General features: G+C 43.5%; 1 protein-coding gene across 1 annotated transcript; it reads right to left on the reverse strand.

Annotated features, from left to right (window-relative positions):
- Positions 1-663: 663 nt before the first annotated feature.
- Positions 664-15,996, reverse strand: LOC135080820 (protein serrate). Its single transcript, XM_063975542.1, has 14 exons — positions 15,928-15,996; positions 7,109-7,420; positions 6,729-6,783; positions 6,330-6,581; positions 6,196-6,256; positions 5,973-6,106; positions 5,530-5,880; positions 4,995-5,353; positions 4,485-4,617; positions 3,415-3,510; positions 2,787-3,293; positions 2,421-2,650; positions 1,992-2,330; positions 664-1,851 (listed from the first exon to the last, which is right to left on the reverse strand). The coding sequence occupies exons 1-14, from the start codon at positions 15,994-15,996 to the stop codon at positions 1,225-1,227; spliced, it is 3,525 nt and encodes a 1,174-aa protein (XP_063831612.1). The 3' UTR covers positions 664-1,224.
- Positions 15,997-20,582: the final 4,586 nt, after the last annotated feature.

Genomic DNA, 20,582 nt, shown 5'->3' on the forward strand with positions numbered 1-20,582 from the left:
GGGAAGATCAGAGCTAATTAAAGTACGCTTCACTAACAATATGCACAAGCGGGTAGGTAGCGAAAAGAAAAGCCGGCGCGCACAAGCGACGCGCGGTCGGTGCGGAGCAGTGATGCTAACTGGCATAAAAAAATTGTCTCCAAATTATTTTTTTCTGGCTTAAGAGTTGCAATAAATGGCAATGGAATAACATTTTACAGCCCAAACTCGAACACCGCACACTGAATCAAATTGCTTTGGTTTTAGATTTGAATGTTTTTGTCTGTGACGGAAAAGTTTATTACAATAGTAGATAATTTTGTTTTGTTTTCGACTAATTTAACATCTTTACAATTTTTTGATTGTACTGTACGTATAAATCGATTATACAGTCATGTGTTTTCTATATTTCCTTTTATATTGAAGTATTGCAAAGCAAGATAAGTTAGTCTATCTATTTCCTCATCACTAAAAATTGCTTAACTGATTTTAATGGCATTTTGCCAACATGGATCAGACAGACAGAGGAATAACTAAATGCTTCCAAGTTATTGGACCGGAGTTCACCCTTGATTGGCTGACAACTTTACTAAAGATTTTGTCGTTCATTATTTTATTCAGTTAATGATAATTTTAAAACCCGAGCAGTACCTAGATGGAAATAATTGTAAATAAAACATGTCGTAAACTTGGCAGCGTTTTATTAAAACGATCTCATTTTTATTCAACTTTACAACCTTTACAAATAACTAAAGTACAAAATCACGTCCCAAAATAATCTTTCAATAAAACATACAAAAATACACTCTTTAACATTATTTACAAAAATACATATTTACAAAAACGGGACACATCGTTCTAGAGAATAGAATAAATAGCGGCGTCCGTTGGCGCGTAACTTCCTACTGCACTAGTATCACACGCGGCGCAGGCGCCGCCGGGGCACGGCACTGTCCTCGGACAACACAGATCGTTACAATCGCTTAACCTACAATTTAATAACATTGTGATTTTTAAGCACTTCACTTCATGTAATTATGTAATAATTTTCATCTTGGAATAAAATAAGTATTTAAAGAAATACTTAATCATTGCTTAGGTATGATGATTTTTACCATGTAGGTAAAGCAAATTAATTTAATAAAATATTAAACCGTCTCGACGTTGATTGTGAGTCGATCAAAGTCCCGAGTAACATCGTTATTTCAGTTTCGCAGTCGTGTGTTGAGACGAGCGAGTGCGGCGCTAGACGAGGACGGTGAGGCGCTCGGGCGGCGGGTGGCGCGCGGGCGGCGGCTCGGGCGGCGGCAGCGCGCGCTTCGTCAGCTCCTTGTCGCGCGGCGGCGTGTCGTTGCGCGCGTCCGCGTTCTGCGCCTTGTACAGCGAGTGCGCGCGCGGCAGCTCGTCCGGCGGCCGCCGCGGCGCCGCGCCCAGCCCCGCCCCGCCCGTGCCGCCCGCGCCGACGCCCGCTCGCGGCTCCTCGCGCAGCGGGTTCGCGTACCGCCGCAGGTTCTCCTCGTTCTGGAGGTTGTTGGACTTCTCCTCGTCGCAGCGCCGCGAGCGCTCGGCGGCGGCGGCGGCGGCGCGCCGGCGTCGGACGAAGAACACCGCGCCCGCCGCCGCGGTCAGCAGCAGGATGGGCGCGAGCGCGGCCAGCGCGAGCAGCGAGGCGGGCGCGGAGGGCGCGGCGGCGGGCGCGGGCGGCGCGGGCGCGGGCGCGGCGGCGGGCGCCACGCGCAGCCGGAGCGCGGCGCCCAGCAGCGGGTGGTGCGCCAGGCGCCGCCGCGACACCAGCTCGCTCAGCGCGCGCACGGCCGCCCCGAGCGCGCCGGCGTCGGCGTCGCCGTCGATGCCGACATCGTCACCGGCCCACTGGAAACGAAACACACCTTATGCATTAATACGTTCACAATAAAAGTACTTTGCGCCGCTGGATTTTAAACCGATAAGGTGAATCAATTTTTTGGTTTTCCCCAATAACAGTTAAAATACAAGATTACGAAATGGCTCACCAAAGCTAAATCTAAAGCATCGTCATCGTCCGGGGCGAGATCGCAGAGCAGCACCAGAGGCGGGGCGGGCGGCGCGCGGGCGGCGAGCGTGGCGGCGAGCGCGCGGCGCAGCGCCACGCACGCGCGCTCCACGTGCGCGCCGCGCGCCAGGCGCTCGCGGGCCAGCTGCAGCGACGCCTGCGCGCAGCCCGGCGGCAGCGGCGCGCGCGACGACGGCCAGCACGAGGCGGGCGCGGGCAGCGCGGGCGGCTCCACGCGCCGCCCCGCCACGCGCCGGCACTCGCCCAGCGGCGTGCACGGCGGCCGCAGGCACAGCGACGGGGCCGTCGGGACGCATACCTGAACAGGCGACGAAAAATATCGTTACGAACGCTAGGACGACCCTCTCGGCGGTCTGATGAGGTAAAGACGCTGCGTTCGGGTGTGTACCTCGTCGGTCCGGCACGGCTGCGCGCTGGCGGCGAGGCAGTCCGGCAGACCGCACCACAGCCGCGTGCAGGCGGGCGTGCCGCCGGCGCACCAGCACGCGTTGCAGCCCCACCACCACGTGCCGTTGGCGGCGCTGCAGGCGTCGGGCCCGCCCGCCGCGCCCGCGCCCTCCCCCTCGCCCTCGCCGTCGCCCTCGCCCGGGAAGCCTTCCACGCCCAGGCCCGCTACCACTGGACAAACATTTATGAGGTAATGAAACGGTCAATTGATACATGGACGATAGCATTTCGTCAAAACCGAGTTGACTTAAGGACTGAGTCATAATTATTTTCTATAAAAAAAATTTATATAAATTTTATTACTTACGTTCTAAACATCTTCGAGAGGAACGCGCCGGTGGAGGCGGGCACACGCAGCGCGCGCCGCGGTCGGCGCTGGGCGCGCAGGCGGCGGGCGGCGGGCAGGCGGGCGAGCACGCGGCCACGGGCGCGACGCGCGCGGCGCACGTGTCGCCCGCCCAGCCCGGCGCGCACTCGCACGCCCACCAGCCGGCGCCGCCCACGCAGCGCGCGCCGTTGCGGCACGGCGCCGACTCGCAGCCGTCCAGCGCGCGGTCGCAGCGCGCGCCCGTCCAGCCGGCGCGGCAGGCGCAGGCCCAGCCCGGCGCGCCCGCGGCCGCCACGCAGGCGCCGTGCGCGCAGGGACAGGGCGGCGGCGGCGCCGGCGCCAGCGCGCTCGCCTCGCACGCCGCGCCCGCCCAGCCGGCCAGGCAGATGCAGCGCCACCCGTTCGCTTCCCTCACGCAAGTTCCGCCGTTCGCACACGAGTTTTCAGGACATCGGTCGGTCTCCGTTCGCACGGTGCAAGTTTTACCTGCAAATACCGAAAAAAAATTCAAGATTCTCCAACATTTATTGATTTAGTATAAAAGGAATTCAGAGTCAAGTTCTAATGTAAATTGAAAATAAATTAAATTAAATAAGGTCAAACTCACCTGTCCAACCACTAGGACAGACACAAGTAAAATCTGCGAGTCCAGCAACACACGTACCGTTGTTTCGGCAAGGGTTTCTGGCACACTCGTTTATTTCTGAAAATATATTGAGGATGTTATGTAGTGACTTGATAAATGTAACAATAATGATAATTAAATTGAAAGGGAGGGTTACCGTTTTCGCAGCGAGAGCCAGTCCATCCAGCTCTGCACGCGCACCGCCTCACGCCACCCGCGTCGACGCAGGTGCCGCCGGGGCCGCATCCATTAGAGGTGCAGTCGTCTACACCTGCACAAGAGAGAAGAAGATATAATACACCAGCCTCGGCGCTACGTGCTCGTAGGTCCACATTATGTACGCATCAGATCAAATTTGGTATTAAAAAGACAATTAATAAAGCAATTCCTTTAGTGCAAATAGCAGAATATCGATACGTATCATGTGTTAAACCATGTTAAAATGTATGAACTGTATTGTGTATGTGACTTTGTTGGTGTACCTAATAAATAAATAAATAAATAAATAAATAAATCGATCGACCATAACAAATATTGATTTTAGCTTAGTAGAAGCCGTTGAACTTGATATTACGCTGCGTGGCGGGTGGTGGCGGTAGGGGCAGTACTCACTGTCGGCGCAGACGCAAGCGGCCCCCGGCCGCACGCAAGCGCACGTGGGGCTCTCCTCTACACACCAAAACGGCACACTTAGCATGCGATAGAACTACTAGGGATGGTAGGCTTACATGAGTACTTAACTTTCTTAGAGTTTCAATGTACTACCTCTATCTAACTTTTGGTTTACCTAAGATTACCTAACCATCTCTAGGTGGACGGAGAAAATACAAAACGTGTACTCGTAGGTACACACAAGAAAACGATGAAATTACCTACATGCTGGAAGAAAGCCTAGGCTGGATATGTCACACTAAACTTTGATAGAACAGGGCATTACTTGTGGCATTACTTAAGATCGCGTGAGGGTAGGTTCGAAATCATTGGTATGTTGCTGTAGGCACGAGCATCGACGGCAGCTCAAACTCGTTGTGTAAAGAGTGGGCGTGACTCACGGTCCCTGGCGACGCGCTGCGTGCAGTTCTTGCCGGTCCAGCCGGGCGCGCAGTGGCAGTAGTAGTCGCTCTGCGCCGTGTAGCACGCGGCGCCGTTCGCGCACGGCGACTCCGCGCAGTGGTCCCGGTCGTCCTGTGGTTGGCCTCATTGTTACACTGTTGTTATATTAACATTTATACTCTCTTACCAAACATTTTGATTTCAACAAAAAAGAGTAAAAATTGCGAATGATGTTATAAAAGCAACACGTAGTACTTACGGGGCAGTATCGTCCGTAACAGGAGGTCAGCTAAAAGCAGAAGTGGTGTTAGTGGGGTTAGTGTCTATGCCCATTTCCTAACCAGACCTACGAGTAGGCGTTACATCAATCCTAAAAAACTAGAAACATTGGTATCACATGAAATATTAGTATTAGACTTAGAAAAGACCATGAATGTGTCAGTGTATGAAGATTAGAATAAAGATTTAAGTGTTAGAGGATTTATAACAAAAATCATTGAGAGGTTAACCTCGCAATCAGTGCCAGAAAAGCCAACAGGGCAGATGCATCGGTAGGCGTCCAGGAGGTCGACGCACTCGCCGCCGTTGCGGCAGGGCCGCGACGCGCAGTCGTCGATGTCGCGCGCGCACGTGCGGCCGGCGTAGCCCGCGGCGCACGCGCAGTGGAAGTCGTCCACGAGGTCGATGCACGTGGCGCCGTGCAGGCACTGGCCCGTGCAGTCGTCCACGTTGGTCTCGCAGTCGCGGCCCGTCCAGCCCGCCAGGCAGCTGCAGGCGTAGCCGCCCGCCGTGTTGTTGCACGCGGCCGCGTTCACACACGGGCCCAGCGCGCCCTCCGTCGCCCCGGGCTCGGCGCACTCGTCCACGTCTGCCGGTCCAATCAAATCTGAGTGGTGTCATGATGACTTACGGTTCGGTTGAGAAGAACAAACCCGGGACTACCTAAACGATATACACTCAGTAACAAGATACTTATTGAGGTTGTGCATAGAACTATCTATTGTGTATTTTATATTGCTTAAAAGATCTAATGAAGATCCTCACCTTCATCACAGGTGGGTCCCGTCCATCCCGCTGCACATTCGCACGCAAAACCATTGACGCGATCCTTGCACGTGGCGGCGTGCTGGCAGGGCGCGGAGGCGCAGTCGTCGATGTCGGCGTCGCACAGCGCGCCCGTCCAGCCCGGGTCGCACGCGCACGCGAAGCCGCGCGGCGCGCTCGACAGGGAGCACGTGCCGTGCGCGCACGGCTGCGGCGCGCACGGGTTGTCCACTCGCTCGCAATCCACTCCAGAAAAACCTTCAGCGCACGTACAAAGGTACTGGTCGGGGGCTGTATTCTCGCAAGTTCCTCCGTGTTGGCAAGGTTCGTGTGTCCCGCAGTAGTTTAAGTCTGTGAAATAAATAAATCAAATAGATTTATAATCTCTAAATAATGTCCGGTAGAATGCTAAAACTCAGTCTGAGCTAAATACTACTACTGACCTTGATCGCAAAGTATGCCTCCCCAGTTGGTGTCGCAGGTGCAGTCCCAGGGAGAGCCGTTACAAAACCCATGCTTGCAGCCGGGGTAAGGCTGACACTGCGCACACAAGTCTCCTCGCCAACCCGGTCGACATCTGAAAATTATTATGGAATTCAGAATACGAATCATAACGACATGAAGAAATAAAAAATTACAAGGATAATTTAGATCCAAGACACTTACACGCATTCACCAGGGTTATCGCAGCGGCCGTGAATTGGATGACAGCCTTCTTTGCATACAGCTGGAAAAAGAAACACCAACGTTATCGATCTGGGCAGCTGAGGGGTGATCGGAGGGAGAGGCGCGGTACTCACGCTTCTCGCAGTTGTCGCCCTGCCAGCCGGGCAGGCACTGCTTGTCGCCGGCGGCGGAGCAGGCGTAGTGGCCGAACTTGTCGTCGCGCGGGCGGCAGAAGGTGGTGCAGGTGGCGTTGTAGTAGTTGGGCAGGCACAGCACGCGCACGCGGTAGGCCAGCGCCGCCGCCGCGCCCGCGTGCCGCAGCGCGTGCCACTCCGCGCCCGGCTCCACGATGCCCGACCACCACGCCTCCTCGATCAGCCCCGCCTCTGCAACACGAACCCGTTACTGGACTATTGCGATGTTTGGGTATAGCCGAGGTAGTTTAACGATAGCTAGGTGACTTTGTTTGTTACCAATAAATAAAGTTCTCATTCAAAACTATGTAAAAGTAACATTCAATAAAAACAACTCACCAGGATCCGTGTATTCACTGTCGTCGTAAGCTTGTAGAATCAATGTGAATGACCTCTGCAAGTGGAAAACAATAATTTAAATTAACATTTTACTTATAATACACTTTGCGTTTAATTTTAATTAGGTAGGTACCTATGTACCTATATACTTTTATTAAATACAAATCACACAACCAGCATATAAATAAAATAAACTGCTTAATTAACAACTGTGACAAACAAATGAATAACTTAATTATGTATCAAGAGTATACAAGAGAAATCTGCACGAGATCTAAGCAAAGCCAAAAACTGAAAGGTCCACCGTCTAGTACAATGCAAAATAAAGCGCTAGTGTAAGAATTTCTGCTGCTTAGGATACGGTGTATAAAGAGACTAACCGTCCAGCGAAAGGAGAAATTAAGCGCCAACGTGTAGAGCGGCTCGGCCAGCGTGAAGGAGTCGGTCCCGAGCACGGGCGAGGCGGCGCGGCCGAAGGAGCAGGCGCCGGGCGCGGCCGCCGACTGGTACTCCTTCAGGCACAGCGCGAAGCGCGTGCGGCACGGCTGCGCGCACGCGCCCGCCCCCCGCGCGCCCCCGCCGCCGCCCCCGCCGCCGCCCCCGCCGCCGCAGCACGCGCCCGACGCCAGCTCTAGGCGGTAGTTTGAAAACTCGAGGATCTGCAGCTCGAACACGCCCGCCCCCGCCGCGCACTGCGCAAAACAAAAATACAGGATGAGAATCAATTTATCCTATCAACCGAGATCAAAGAAATCAAAGTGCTTGCTTTTTGTTTCGGTATTAGAGGATGCATAGTTATGATTAAAGTTTTTTAGTTACAGCATTGTTGTGTTCCGGAACACACGGAGGAACTGGCTATTTTAGCTTTAACTGCCGGCAGTTAAAGCTAAAATAGCCAGTTCCTCCGTGGTTGAGGATTCCGGGTGAAGCTCGCTTCCACCTTCGGCCAGAGCATCACTTACCATCAGGTGAGATACAGGCCAAGAGCTTCCTCGTTGTGGATAAAAAAAAATATAAGGCAGGGTTGCACCATCTTATTTTAGCTTTGACAAACGTCAAAAATCTGTCAAACTCCATACAAAATGCACCGGTTATCGTCATAGTTACCGTTAAAGTTAGGTGGTGCAACTCAGCCTTAGAATTTTGCAAAATAATAAAGAAATAAAATAAATGTAACTAGAAGAACCAGACCAATGACTTGCCCAACTTACATTTTTTTACAAAACACTATATTGTATTTGATATTCTCTGTTTGACTTCTATTCTCTCTCTGTCGCAAAAAATGCTAGACGGATTATGGTTCTGAACTTAACTGAAAAAAGTAACGCAACTCAAAATAAATAAGTAGGTAGGTACGCAAAATGTCATTCTTATCCGTTGTTATTATACTCGTTAACAATTGTCATGTAGTCTCGTACGAGGCAATTTTTAAAACTTTAATTACATCGACTTACAAATTAAGCCTTCAATCTCAGTTTCAGCAATACGTCATTAATTAGTACCTAATCCATAGCCTCGTTCTTGAAAAATACGCCTTTTATCGAAATGCTACTTATTACAATACATACTTAAGTTATTAAGAAATTGGTTGGACACGAAATTGTCTTACTTGGCGAAAGTTAAATGCCTATTGTCAAATCGTAACAATATCTTTCAGCCGATCTAAACAAAGATCACGTCAGCAAGCGAACAAAGTAAGCATTGTGGAACAACAAAGTGGGGTAATAACCGTTGTTGTGACAGCGATCGCACGGAGATCGCGCACCGCAGCGATTAGATCCTAATCATAACAAACGCGCTGTGTCCCGTCGCGGGGCGCGGGGCGGGGCGGGGCGGGCGCTGGGAGGCGGCGCCCCGCCCACCGCGCGCCACGCCCAGCGGCGCACGCGCACGCTTTTACTCGTACTACTAGACTAAGGCAAATATACAATCATGGAAAACATGCTGAAAAGTGCGTATTTTATTTGAAATTTTAAATTCTGCTAAATAAATACACAATTTTATGGATAAAAGACTGAAACCTACTTGTAATATAGGTAAATATTCAAATTCAAATTCTTTATTGCTCTTTATGTAGAGTTGTTATTTTAAATTTTATTATCATTAACGCCGTTTTTATTATAGCTAGCCCAAATCTGGTAAATGTGTCTGTTCTATCATATTATTATGTACCACATTCTGCAAATAAACCATTTTCATTTTAACAAAATAAATGGCTTCAAAGCCAAAACATTTATGTTCATCTTAGATTAGTTAAAGTAAAAACTTAGGTAAACGCACATTTTGAAACCTAATGGAAATGTATTTACTTGGAATTGAATTGACAATCTATGTATTTCATACTGCACAAATTGGTCGCAGGTATTTTACTGACGGAAAGGTGCGGCACATAAATGCACCTATACTTAGCTGATGTTTATTAAATAAAATCTTAATAGGAATAGGTACAAAATGTACTTACGTTGAGGCCGACCAATACTTATTTGATCCTACTAATATTATAAATCGGAAAGTTTGCAAGGATTTATGTTTGTTACTATAATTCACGTAAAAACTACTGAACAGATTTTGATGAAACTTTACAGTATTATTGTATTTTTTTGTCTTCGGCACTTTTGCGATTTTGGTTAAAGCACCTAATAATGTGCTCACAGTTTATCGACATCGTAAAGGTAGCAGGGAAGCGCTGGATGCAGGCTGCTACCAATCGATCAACGTGGAAAGCATTAGGGGAGGCCTATGTTCAGCAGTGGACGTCCTATGGCTGAAATGATGATGATGATGATGATGATGAGTTTGTGCGCGTTCCGTAGTGATGTACGAAGCCGCCACAAGTTTATTGAACTAATCTAATCTAAAAATCTTCCTCTCTCCTAAAATGCAGTGCCCGACAGGGTCCATAATTGTATCTTACCTTACCAATAACACCTTTTGTAAACATTATGGAAGCAATAAACTATTGAGTTTAACTAATTTACTAATTTTCCTATATAATGTATTTTGTTTTTGGAATAAATAAATGTGATTTGATTTGGAGTATTGAGTATTGAACTTCGGAAGTTCTGAGCTCAAAGGCGTTTGATTGCAGTCTGCTAATGGATACAGTCTGCAGTATTATTGTTTATACATCAGAATAATTTATATGTATTGGCTGTAATTTATTATGATCTGTGCCTTTAATTTCACGCAGGAGAAGCCGTAGGCGAAAGCTAACTAGTCAATAATATTGAATTGCGATACACATTTTTTGTTGTCTCACATTACTCATGTAAAAAAAACATACATTCTTGATAGAAATAATTTATTGTTAACATGGATTTTTTCCTAAAATGTGTAGATTATTATCCATTTAGTGTTCGTGAATATTTATTTATTTAAGAAACAAACAATTTTGATCAAGAAGGATATCATGACCTTTGCTTGATTTAAAAAATAACACGGTGATTTTTTATACCAAGTATTAGATTAATCTTTTTATAAGGCTTCGTGTGGTTTGCATATACTTACAGTGTGTCTGGTCACCGGTGTCCGACCCGTTAAGCGCAGTAATATGATCAATTTTATCGACAAATCCACTGTAATAATACATTTTATCCCTACTACTAAAAATTGCAGCTATTTTAATTTTTTGGGTTTCGAGGTCCGCGTGGATTCATTTATTTAGCAATATTTACCGATGTACGGGACGTATAAGCATAAAAGTGAATTCGTTCCACAGTTAAAAGATTAAGAAATTAATAGACTTCAAAAATTTTATCAAAAGTTTCCATTAAAATCTTTAAGAAACACTTGAAACGTAAAAAATAAAGTAAAAATTAGGATTTTATTTAAACTTTTCAATTTTACAAAAAAACTACATCATGAACATACCTTTTTTCCCCATTTTTTAGATGCACTAAGTTATTACCTAAAAATTGATGTTAATACCTTAGCTTTAAGACAACTAGTTTAGGCGTTATGATTAATTGAATATGACTCTATCAAAAGCGAATTCATCCTGATAATAGCTGCCCCTACTACTACTTATTTTATTTTATTTTTATTTTTATTTTATTTATTTTTCTTTATTCAGAAAACACTACTACACCTAGACTAGTTGACTTAAAGCTAAGGTATTACATTAATTTTTAGCTAATGACTTAGTGCACCTAAAAATAGGAAAAAGGTAGGTATGTTCACGATCTAGTTTTATGGCGCAAGTACACTACCTATGCGGGAAATTGATCGAGACGTATAGTGTAAACACGCACTTTGGTTAGTTTCGCCATGCATCGCCTGTACTTCGGTGTTCAGGCGCATGCTTCGTCTCGGTCAATTTCCCGCATAGTGTACTAGCAAAATTATGAAACTACTTGAGTCATAATAATTATACATGTAATTTATGGAGATATACCTATGTCATGCTGTGCTTGAAGTTTCAATTGCAATTGATTACTATTTATTATATGTCACTTTGTAAAACTTTTATACACAACAGACAAAACCACAATATAAAATAAAACCTTTAATTCAGTTTTTAAACGAATTAACAAAAATATTATATTCTATCTCAATACTCAATAAGTACTATTACTATAATATGTGTGTGTGTACTATCCTTACATAAATAAATATTCTATCTATTTAATAATATGGCTACGTTCAAATAACAGTGATTGCCTGTTAGATTAAATTGTTTGATAATAAATAAATTATTATGGTTTTGTTTCTAATACTTGAACTCCTTTTAGTCTTCATCTACATATTTCAGAACTTAATTAACCATATTACAAGGTTTTTTGTTTTAGCTAGAAGGATTTTTATCATAATTTATCGAACCTGAGACACATTCCGTTCAAGACAATTTAACGAGGCACCACTTTATCGGGTTATCATCAGGAACTAGACATGATAAGTAATTTAAAGCTTTCATTGAATATACTTGATTGCATACATTGGAACTAAACAATGCATCTTGAGAAGCCTAAAAATATTTTTTTAATTGACGTAACAGTTCCATTTAGTCTTTGTTAGTAGTTTAAATCAGTTCAATTTGGTTTTTGTTCTCTCAGATGCGATACATTGAACAGGGCCGGGCATAAACGATTTTAGATAAAGCTTAACCGTTACGGTGATTGATTGCATTAGCCGAGACCCGAGACTAACTGTAACTCGAATTAATCACTATTCGTTTTGTTTGGGGTCCGATAACACCGGTATTGTGGAGTTTAGAAGCTTTCGAGTTAACAAATTGCTGAGTGATTTCACGCGTAGCCGGTCTCTCGTGACACCTACACCTGACCCGCGAGCTCCTAATGGATGCGCCATTTCGCACTTTGCTCGATTCAAAAATTTACAGTTACATTTGAATGTGAGAAATTGATTTGTGATATTCATCGCGAGCCTTTTAATGATGATTGAATTAATAAATAGCTAATTCGGATAAGTATCACTATTAATCTTCAGATTTGAATAGAAGTAAAAGTTGGCACCCTACTTAAGCTAAAGTATTAAAAGTAAGTAACTTGAATAGGATTCAAACTAATAAATAGGTAAATGCGAAAGGTCTCAAAACTGGACCTTGGAGAAACACACTTTATAGAGTTTTAAAGAGCCTTTTGGTCGCTAAAATAAACTTAGAGTGGGTGAGTTTTTATAGGAAATCAATAACTTTTCACGTGTAACACAATTTAATTTCATAGGTATAACTGAAATTGACATTAAAAAGCAAATTACATAGTTTTATGACATAAACAATATTTTGTCTGAGATGTATAATATGATCATTATTGATAAACACACGAGATTTGATAGTCTCTAGAACTATTTATGTATTTTAATGACTAATATAGGTAGGTACACGGAAATTCACTTACTAATTGTAAGCTCGATGACTTTTTGAATATTTTTTACACAATGTTTCAGTCGTAATCCTACTAATATTGATAACGAGAAATTGTCACTGTGACCGTGGAATGAATGGCATTGTATATTACGAGTAGGTATTTGAATTTTGTTAAGTGACACAATGTTACATGTGTAATTGTGTGAATATTTAAAATAAACATATCTCTATGATTATAATGAGAACTATACAATCATTAGATATTTTTGTGTCAACGTTAACGTTTTATTCTTGTAGTTTTATAATAGAAGAAAAAATAATTACGCGTATCATTATCAGTGTCCAGATTTAGAAGTACATACCAGAGATAGACGTTTCTATTAAAATATGTATTCCAAATGGGCCTATTCATTGATTCCATTGGGACGGGTATTAGATAAAAGAGTAAGTGATTTCTATTCAAAAGGGCGCCGAATGTGAGCGTCGTGAGAGCGCACGTCGCGCGCGCATGACGGATGAATAAAACATTACCCTCCCGCCTGCAGCCGGCACTCCGACCAGCGCCAGATAGCGTGTCCTTTGCGTCCACATTGCAGCATACGATAAGCTTGGACAACTTCTACTTATTTGTTATCACGCAACTAAATGTATCTACCTCATCATCATAATAAACCCCAATACCCGAAACGTCTCTTGCTGAAAATTTATGTCGTGGCGTAGTATAATGTAGATTGTCTGGACTAATGTTGAGTCGAAGACCTGTTTGGCAGGGGTCCCTACATATTTGTCTTTTTTGCATACCTACGTAGGTACTAGTATTGAATCGTTGTACATAGGTACCTACATATTTTGTGGGTCAAATAAAATAATTCTGATGCTAATCTAATTCTAAGCGTAGATTTATGAAACTGCGAGCAATGTGGCAGAAATAGTTATGTTATAGAATTGATAGGAGAAAAATAGACGCAATTGAATTTAATGTGGTTTTCCCAGGGATCTATCGTACTCGTAATTATTTAAACGTATAATAGAGTTCGTGAATGAAATATCGAAAATCTTGATACAAAATGTGCAACAAGAAGAACTAGGAAATAATTACCTTTTAAAAAAAATAAAACCGACTTCAAATGCGTGAACACAAAAAAATAAAAATTAAAAATATTGCGTATAAAAAAGTTCATCCCCAATTTTCCACCCTTAGGGGTGAAATATTTTCTTCAAATTCGCATGAAACCACCCTTTTGATAATACCTATTCAACAAAAAAATAATCGTTCAAATTGATTTATAATCGGCGGAGATATTGCGTATAAAAAAGTTCATCCCCAATTTTCCACCCTTGGGGGTTGTTTTTTCTATTATTAAATTTAAATGGGACCACCCTTGAGGTATTACCTATACGCCGAAAAAAGATTTGTTCAAATCGGTTCATAATTGGCGGAGTTATCGCGTAACAAACATAGAAAAAAAAAAAAACATACGGGTCGAATTGAGAACCTCCTCCTTTTTTGAAGTCGGTTGAAAAGCATTATCGTTTTCAATGAAATCAAGATTGTAGATGATTAGTTATTATAGTTTTGACTGAAGATAGAAAAACTGATATGAAACTATTACCAATTATGTATCACTAAATCTATCTTTCAGTTGGTTACTACAATTACAATGATTTATCTATCAACATTTAAATTTGTTAAACAGTTTGAATATAAATAATTACTTGGACTTTACTCAGTTCGCCTCAGTGATTATTTTACCAAATCAAAACAACGCAGCAACGTCCTGCACGAAAGCTCACCGAATAACTAAGTATCTAAGATCTTATTGGAATCATCAACGTAGCCCATAAGCGCTCCCATCAGCCCGACTTTACATACTTTAATACGGAGTCATCTCGGACATCACCTATTAAGTTCCACATTTGAATACAAAGTGGCTTTCTTTTGTCAAGTCTGGAAGATTTTATCCAACTTGTCATAGCTTGGTCTATTGTACGCAGCAATTTGATAATAATAACAATTTTATAATGGTAGCGTAAATGAAATGATATTGTATTACGTATTACACTCTGAAAAGTTTTCGACTGAATTACTCTACCAAACTATAGGTAATTAATTATTACGGCAGAAATAATTTCAAAATGTATGGTAACTTTTTAATTTGATTTCTCATTTTTTGTTTTTAATTTTTTTTTGTTGGTGTTCAAATAAATAAATAAATTTTGTTGAAACGTGATGTTAGTGCTAACGAAAATATTAATCAGTGGTTTTATGCTGTTAAATTTTGTGAACCTGGCTTGCAACTCTACACATATTCGGCGAGGTCTCGGCGTTCTTTACGGACTTAGTCGTTTTTCTCAGAAGGCCTGCTTGGCAGGCGGCGCACGTCGCGGCGGGCGACCACGCGGCCGCACGAAATTGTTTAGTACTTGTGAACTAGAGGCCTTTGCGTTTCACACAGGATTTTTGATCCCCGTTTTGATAATTTCTTATAGCCTAAGCAAGATATGCCTTATTTTCATGTAGAGTTCCTATTAGAATGTTTTTCTACTGAAACTAATAAAGTTTCATTGATCCACTATTGAAGGATGTAGGTACCATGAACTAAACATGAAGGTCTGATTATATTTTAAATCCTAGCGGGGACAGTACCTACTCTAGGAAGTTTTTTGAGTAAAAGAGAGAATACTAGACGCATTTAAACACGTAGATAAATACTGAACAAAAACGACAAAAAGCTATATGATAATGTAGAGCTTCTAATTCATTGGTTAATTTTTAGGCTTTTTTTGTATTGGCTTGATGAAATTACTGCTGTGACACTTTTCAGAAATGTTTTCTAGTTAATGTAGAATGAGAAATCAATCAATGCATAAGCTTCTAAGCTTGAAGGCAATTAATAAGCCCCACATAGCCGTACTACTTCCCAAGAAATAGCAATAGAAAAATTTTTTTTAACACGAAAACATTGTCACAAAAAGATTTTCCTTCAACTCATAGGATCGAGGCCTGGTTTCCACCAAGACGGAGCGGAGTGGAGAAATTATTTGTGTAAGCAATAAGATTTCATTAACAGTTTTGGAATAATGTAGAGCTACGTTGACTGATTTCGTGAAAATTCTAATAAGATTTGTAGAGAATCGAATTTGAATTGTGCCTCGTTACGTTTTTACATTTGAGATGAGGAGTTTTAAAATGAAATGAGGTGCAGTATCCCATCATCACGGATTGTTAGGTTTTCAGAGCGTTACTTAAAATTTGGAGTTTGGGTTGTTTTCAAAAGTAATTTTAGCGTTGTCCGGGCTGGTCCTTCTAGATGTAGACGAGGGTAGGTGGTGGGTGAGACACGTGAGGGTGCAACAGCAGAGGGAGGGACGTACGCGCAGCAGGCAGGCGAGGGCGAGGGCGAGCAGCAGCGGCGCGCGCCGCGCTCTCGGCACTCCCGGCATCGGGTCAGCGCAGCGCGGGGCGCCGCGGCGCGCGCGCCTGCCGCATGCCGCCGCCACGCGACTCGCTGCGTCCGCGCTCCCGGGCCGCACGCACACACACACAGCGGAGGCCACTCGCACACTCGACACACTTCACTCGCGCACGCGTGCGCTCGCCGCGGGGCTCTCGGAGCGACTGCCGCCGGCGCGCCCGCCCCGCCCCTGCCGCCCGCGCCCCCGCCCCCGCCCCCCGGCCTTTTAATCCCGAGGCACTGATTTATTTTTATTGCACCGTGCACTTCGCGGCCGCCGGTGCAGCGCGAGCGGGGCGGGGATCGCGAATCTGCGGGTCGCTGCGCCGACGCCGAGCTCCACGGGAACGCCGCTCGCATCTCTACATATTCCATTCCGTACTCTTAAATATTCTACCTACTTGTAATTATCACCATGTCACGTCTTATGTTCGTCATCTTCGGCTTTATCAGATTTGATCCTTACTTAACTTTAATGATATAAAAAGCTCTTATTCTAAAGATAATGTAGAGCCATCAGTTCTACGTGCTACGGCGTAGATGCACTCAGCATTTCTGTGAAATTCTCTCATGTCTTGCAGTCTGATACGTAGAATTAAAGTTTAACCCACAAATTATTAGTTATAATAACCCAGTTTTTAAGCAGTTCACTGGGATCGGAAGCGGCGCATTCCTCGCGGCGGCCGGGATGGCCCGCGTGACGTCCACGCTCGCGGCCGCGTGCGGCGCATACGCAAGCGAGCGGCTAGACTTCGTAGTCGTAAATCGTAGCATAATAAATAACGGATCCTTTTATCAGACCTGTTCGGTGATCGTGGTCAGACAGATTCGATGCAAAATTTTATCTGACATAAATAAATTATGTAAAATAGTTTCCAAAAAGTTGTTAATTTATTAAACGGTACGGTAATAATTGTGTATTAACCCGCGATGTGATATGTCGCGGGGACCTGCCGCGCGCAGGTGCGCCGACGCACGCGTTCTCACGCCCGCGCGCCCTCGCCCGGAGCTTCGTGCTCTTAAACATTTTACCGTTTTTGCATTCAGCAATGTTGTGAATCTCGAATGAAGAGGCGTGTCGTCTTCTAAAAATCTTATTGTACCTACTGATACAAATTGACTCATACACTACTATCAAGACGATGTATTTTTACGATTAAAAATACATCGTCTTGAAAGTATCATCAAACAAAATACATACCTACTTCTTACATTAATTTAGATACATAACTACTCGTAAAAAACACTACTCGTAAATAAATAAATAAACACGTGTAAACGTAAACTATTTTATCACGTTTCATGATTTCAATTTTAGGGGAAGCATGGACTCAAAAGTGATTATTATCGTACCCTTTTTATGGTTTTTGATTTTGAAAATAAAAAATCAATTTAATTACCTACCATAGTGAGTCTAGCAACCTTATAACAATGGAATGAGCCTGCTAAAAATATATATTTGTGCCTTGAGCGTGCTGGTGCCATAATATACAGACTTCTAGATGTTCATGTCAATGTCAACTCACAAAATATCTAATGATGGAAATAAATCTTCATATTCTGCTAATTGTTGTATTTACAATTATTAGTATTGCCGGTTTATTTTAAAATAAATAGGAAAAAAAGGTATTTCACAATGTTAAATGTTTATTTATGTGGTCTTTAGACATGAATAGTGACAGTTAAGAATTAGCAATATTTTAATTAGTTACCTAATCTTATTGTCATGATAATGAATTTCTTCGCCGCAAAATACATAATTTCAACAGCACTTGCAATATTGTTACGTGGCATTATAAGTCAGGAAGTAGTAGTATCTGTTCGAGTAATCTTTAATAGCTCTACATTTAAATTGTTTTGCGTAAGCGGTTACTACTAACTGGTTTAAGTCAGTTATTCTAAAGATGTTAATAATGAAGGATTCAAAAGTAGTATTAAAATTGTGTAAAGAATGATTTTCGTGGTCTAGAACAGGGCCGAGGGAGGGGGGGAGGGGGCGCGGGCGCGGCGTAACGAGCGCTATTGTGGCGCAATCAGGGCCCGCACGAATTCGGGACATTGTGTCTCTGACAGCCGGCTGCGTCTGCCCGCTCGCTAGAAAGCTGCGTGTCTGTGTCAAAGGTTTCTAAAAACCTTTATGAAGGCACGTCACTAGTCAAGGCTGGTCGCCGTATATGTATGCAATTCAGCCCGCATTATTACGAGCAGCGCCAGAATCCCACCGTAAATAGCATATACGCGTGTTCAAGCCATTAGCACAGCAATATTTATACAACACAGTTTATTATCACGTCGTTTATGGCAGTGGGAATAAAAACTGGCTCTAAGTTTTAATTGTCAGCAATTGAAACAATTTCCTGCGACTCTACACATCGCGATCATTAGGCGCGCACTGTCGTCTCATTATATCTTGTAATGGACCTAATATTTACTCGTCAGGTCACTTTGGAGCTTTTAATTTGACGAAACTAAAGCGAAGTTTAAAAATTACTTACTATAATGTATCATCAGTGGATACACTTAAACGGTTATTAATAAGTGTTAATTGTTCAATTAAAAGTGAGCAACGGTAGCATCATTATAAAATATAATAAACTTTAATAATTGTAAGTTTATCGGCATGTGTTTTATAGATCACTGTAATTACCATGTGCAACAATCACGAGTAGATTATACTTGTATATAGAGAATCGTAGAGTCATCATCATTGAAAGTTACAAGTTAACCGTAACATCGACCACTATAATCACGAATGCCACGTCATTTACGCTTCAGAATGTTCAACGATAATGGGTCGATGAATTATAATGTTGGCAAGAAAACGGTGTGTGTTCACGGTATGTAGAGTTGTCGAACGCTACTCCTGCTCGCAGACTTGATACTAATTGATGGCCCAGGAGGAGCGGATTTGCATGTGGACACGCGGCGGGGGGCGCTTAGAGGGGAGGGGGGTCATGTAGGGGGTCCCGCTGAGACGTGGCAGATAAATGGGCGGAAGCTTCGAGATGTTATCCCGCGACACATCCGTCGCAGCCGATAGCGCATCGACAGCGCCAGCTCCTGCCGCTCCCGCTCGCCGCGGGCGTCTGCGGACCAGTCATGCACATTATTGTGTGTTGATCTAACATTTTACTCAAAACATGCCGTGTCTTTTTCCGAGATTCGAATGTGAATTTTCAGGTCTAAAGTCCTGTTTCCCAAATAGAGCATAAAGCATTTATACATATTCAATTTTTTGATAATAATCAACTTTTTTCGATAATGTCCCAGATGCCAGTGTCCCCTTAGGGTACACCATTAGGGTTTTCAGGAACTATCGTAAATTTTCCCTCAAGATTGTTATTATTTATAACGAAACCAATCTCTAAGTTATAACTTAAAAACATCAAAGAAAAAAAATCTGCTATGATTACCTGCTATGATAAGTAATTGCATTTCGAAATTGGAATCGGTCCCCCTAACATTATGACGTGATAAGATTTTAGAGTCAAACGCTTGAAATTGGTATCCTTTGATACGAGGCCCGGACACAATGTGTAATTCATTCTTGGAATTAATGAAACGGTATATTAAAAACATTATTATTTGGGCAGCGATAAATATCGTCCCAAACGAGACAACTTCACAAATTGTCGCCCTCTGACACCCGCACGCCGCGACAGCGTATTTTGAACGCTGCTGTTGTCTGAATTGGGTGCATTATCCCTCGTGGCAGATGCCATCTCGACACCATGAACGTCAGTTATAAAATTGTTATTGTAAGTTATTAGGAGTCGCGGGCGGATTAAGTGCGCGCGCGCCGGCGCGCTATCGCCGACTATAAAGCCGTTATATCGGCGGAATTGACAGCTATCTCTTATGCAGTAAATATCGGAAATTATATACGGACAATAATCAGACTTTGGAGGAAAACTGTCTTAAGAGTCAGGCTTCAAAACGTAGGTTCCCGCGAGACAAACAAGGGTTTGTTTACTCACTGGTACTTGTCCACTCTCGAAGTCATTTCATTTCAAGAATAAGAATAAGAATAAGAATAAGAATAAGAAATTTATTCATAATGTTCATTACATGTCAAATTTTCAATATATTTTCTTATTAATCATAGAGATAACAAGATATAATAATAAGTTTATTTTGTTGCATAATATTTTAAAATTGTTTATGGGATAATTTCATTTATCGTCAAGTTATCGTAAGAATAACACTGCATTCCTAGTATTGTTACTGTAACGATGATGGTGGAGGGCCTTAGCCTTGTTCTCAATAGTCTGACCGTACTCTTGATGAGCAAACGTTCAACGTTTCTCGGAAGTCGACTGCGATTTGGTTAATTCGGCGTTTACGTGCGGGAGCCGCGCGTGTGCCGCGCGGGCGCCGTGCGGTGAACGACCGCGGGCCCATTACCGGCGCTCCACATCGCGGCGGCTACATAAGGGTCGGCAGGTAACTGCTGTCTCTCATAAACACATTGTACAATGACAACAACAAGTGTATTAATGTTTAAACAATTGTTATAAAGACGTAGGACGTAGGGTACAACTGTCAAAATTATATTAAAAGTGACTACGAGCTACG

Source organism: Ostrinia nubilalis, chromosome 18 (assembly GCF_963855985.1).
Source record: "Ostrinia nubilalis chromosome 18, ilOstNubi1.1, whole genome shotgun sequence".
Classification (NCBI taxonomy): domain Eukaryota; kingdom Metazoa; phylum Arthropoda; class Insecta; order Lepidoptera; family Crambidae; genus Ostrinia; species Ostrinia nubilalis.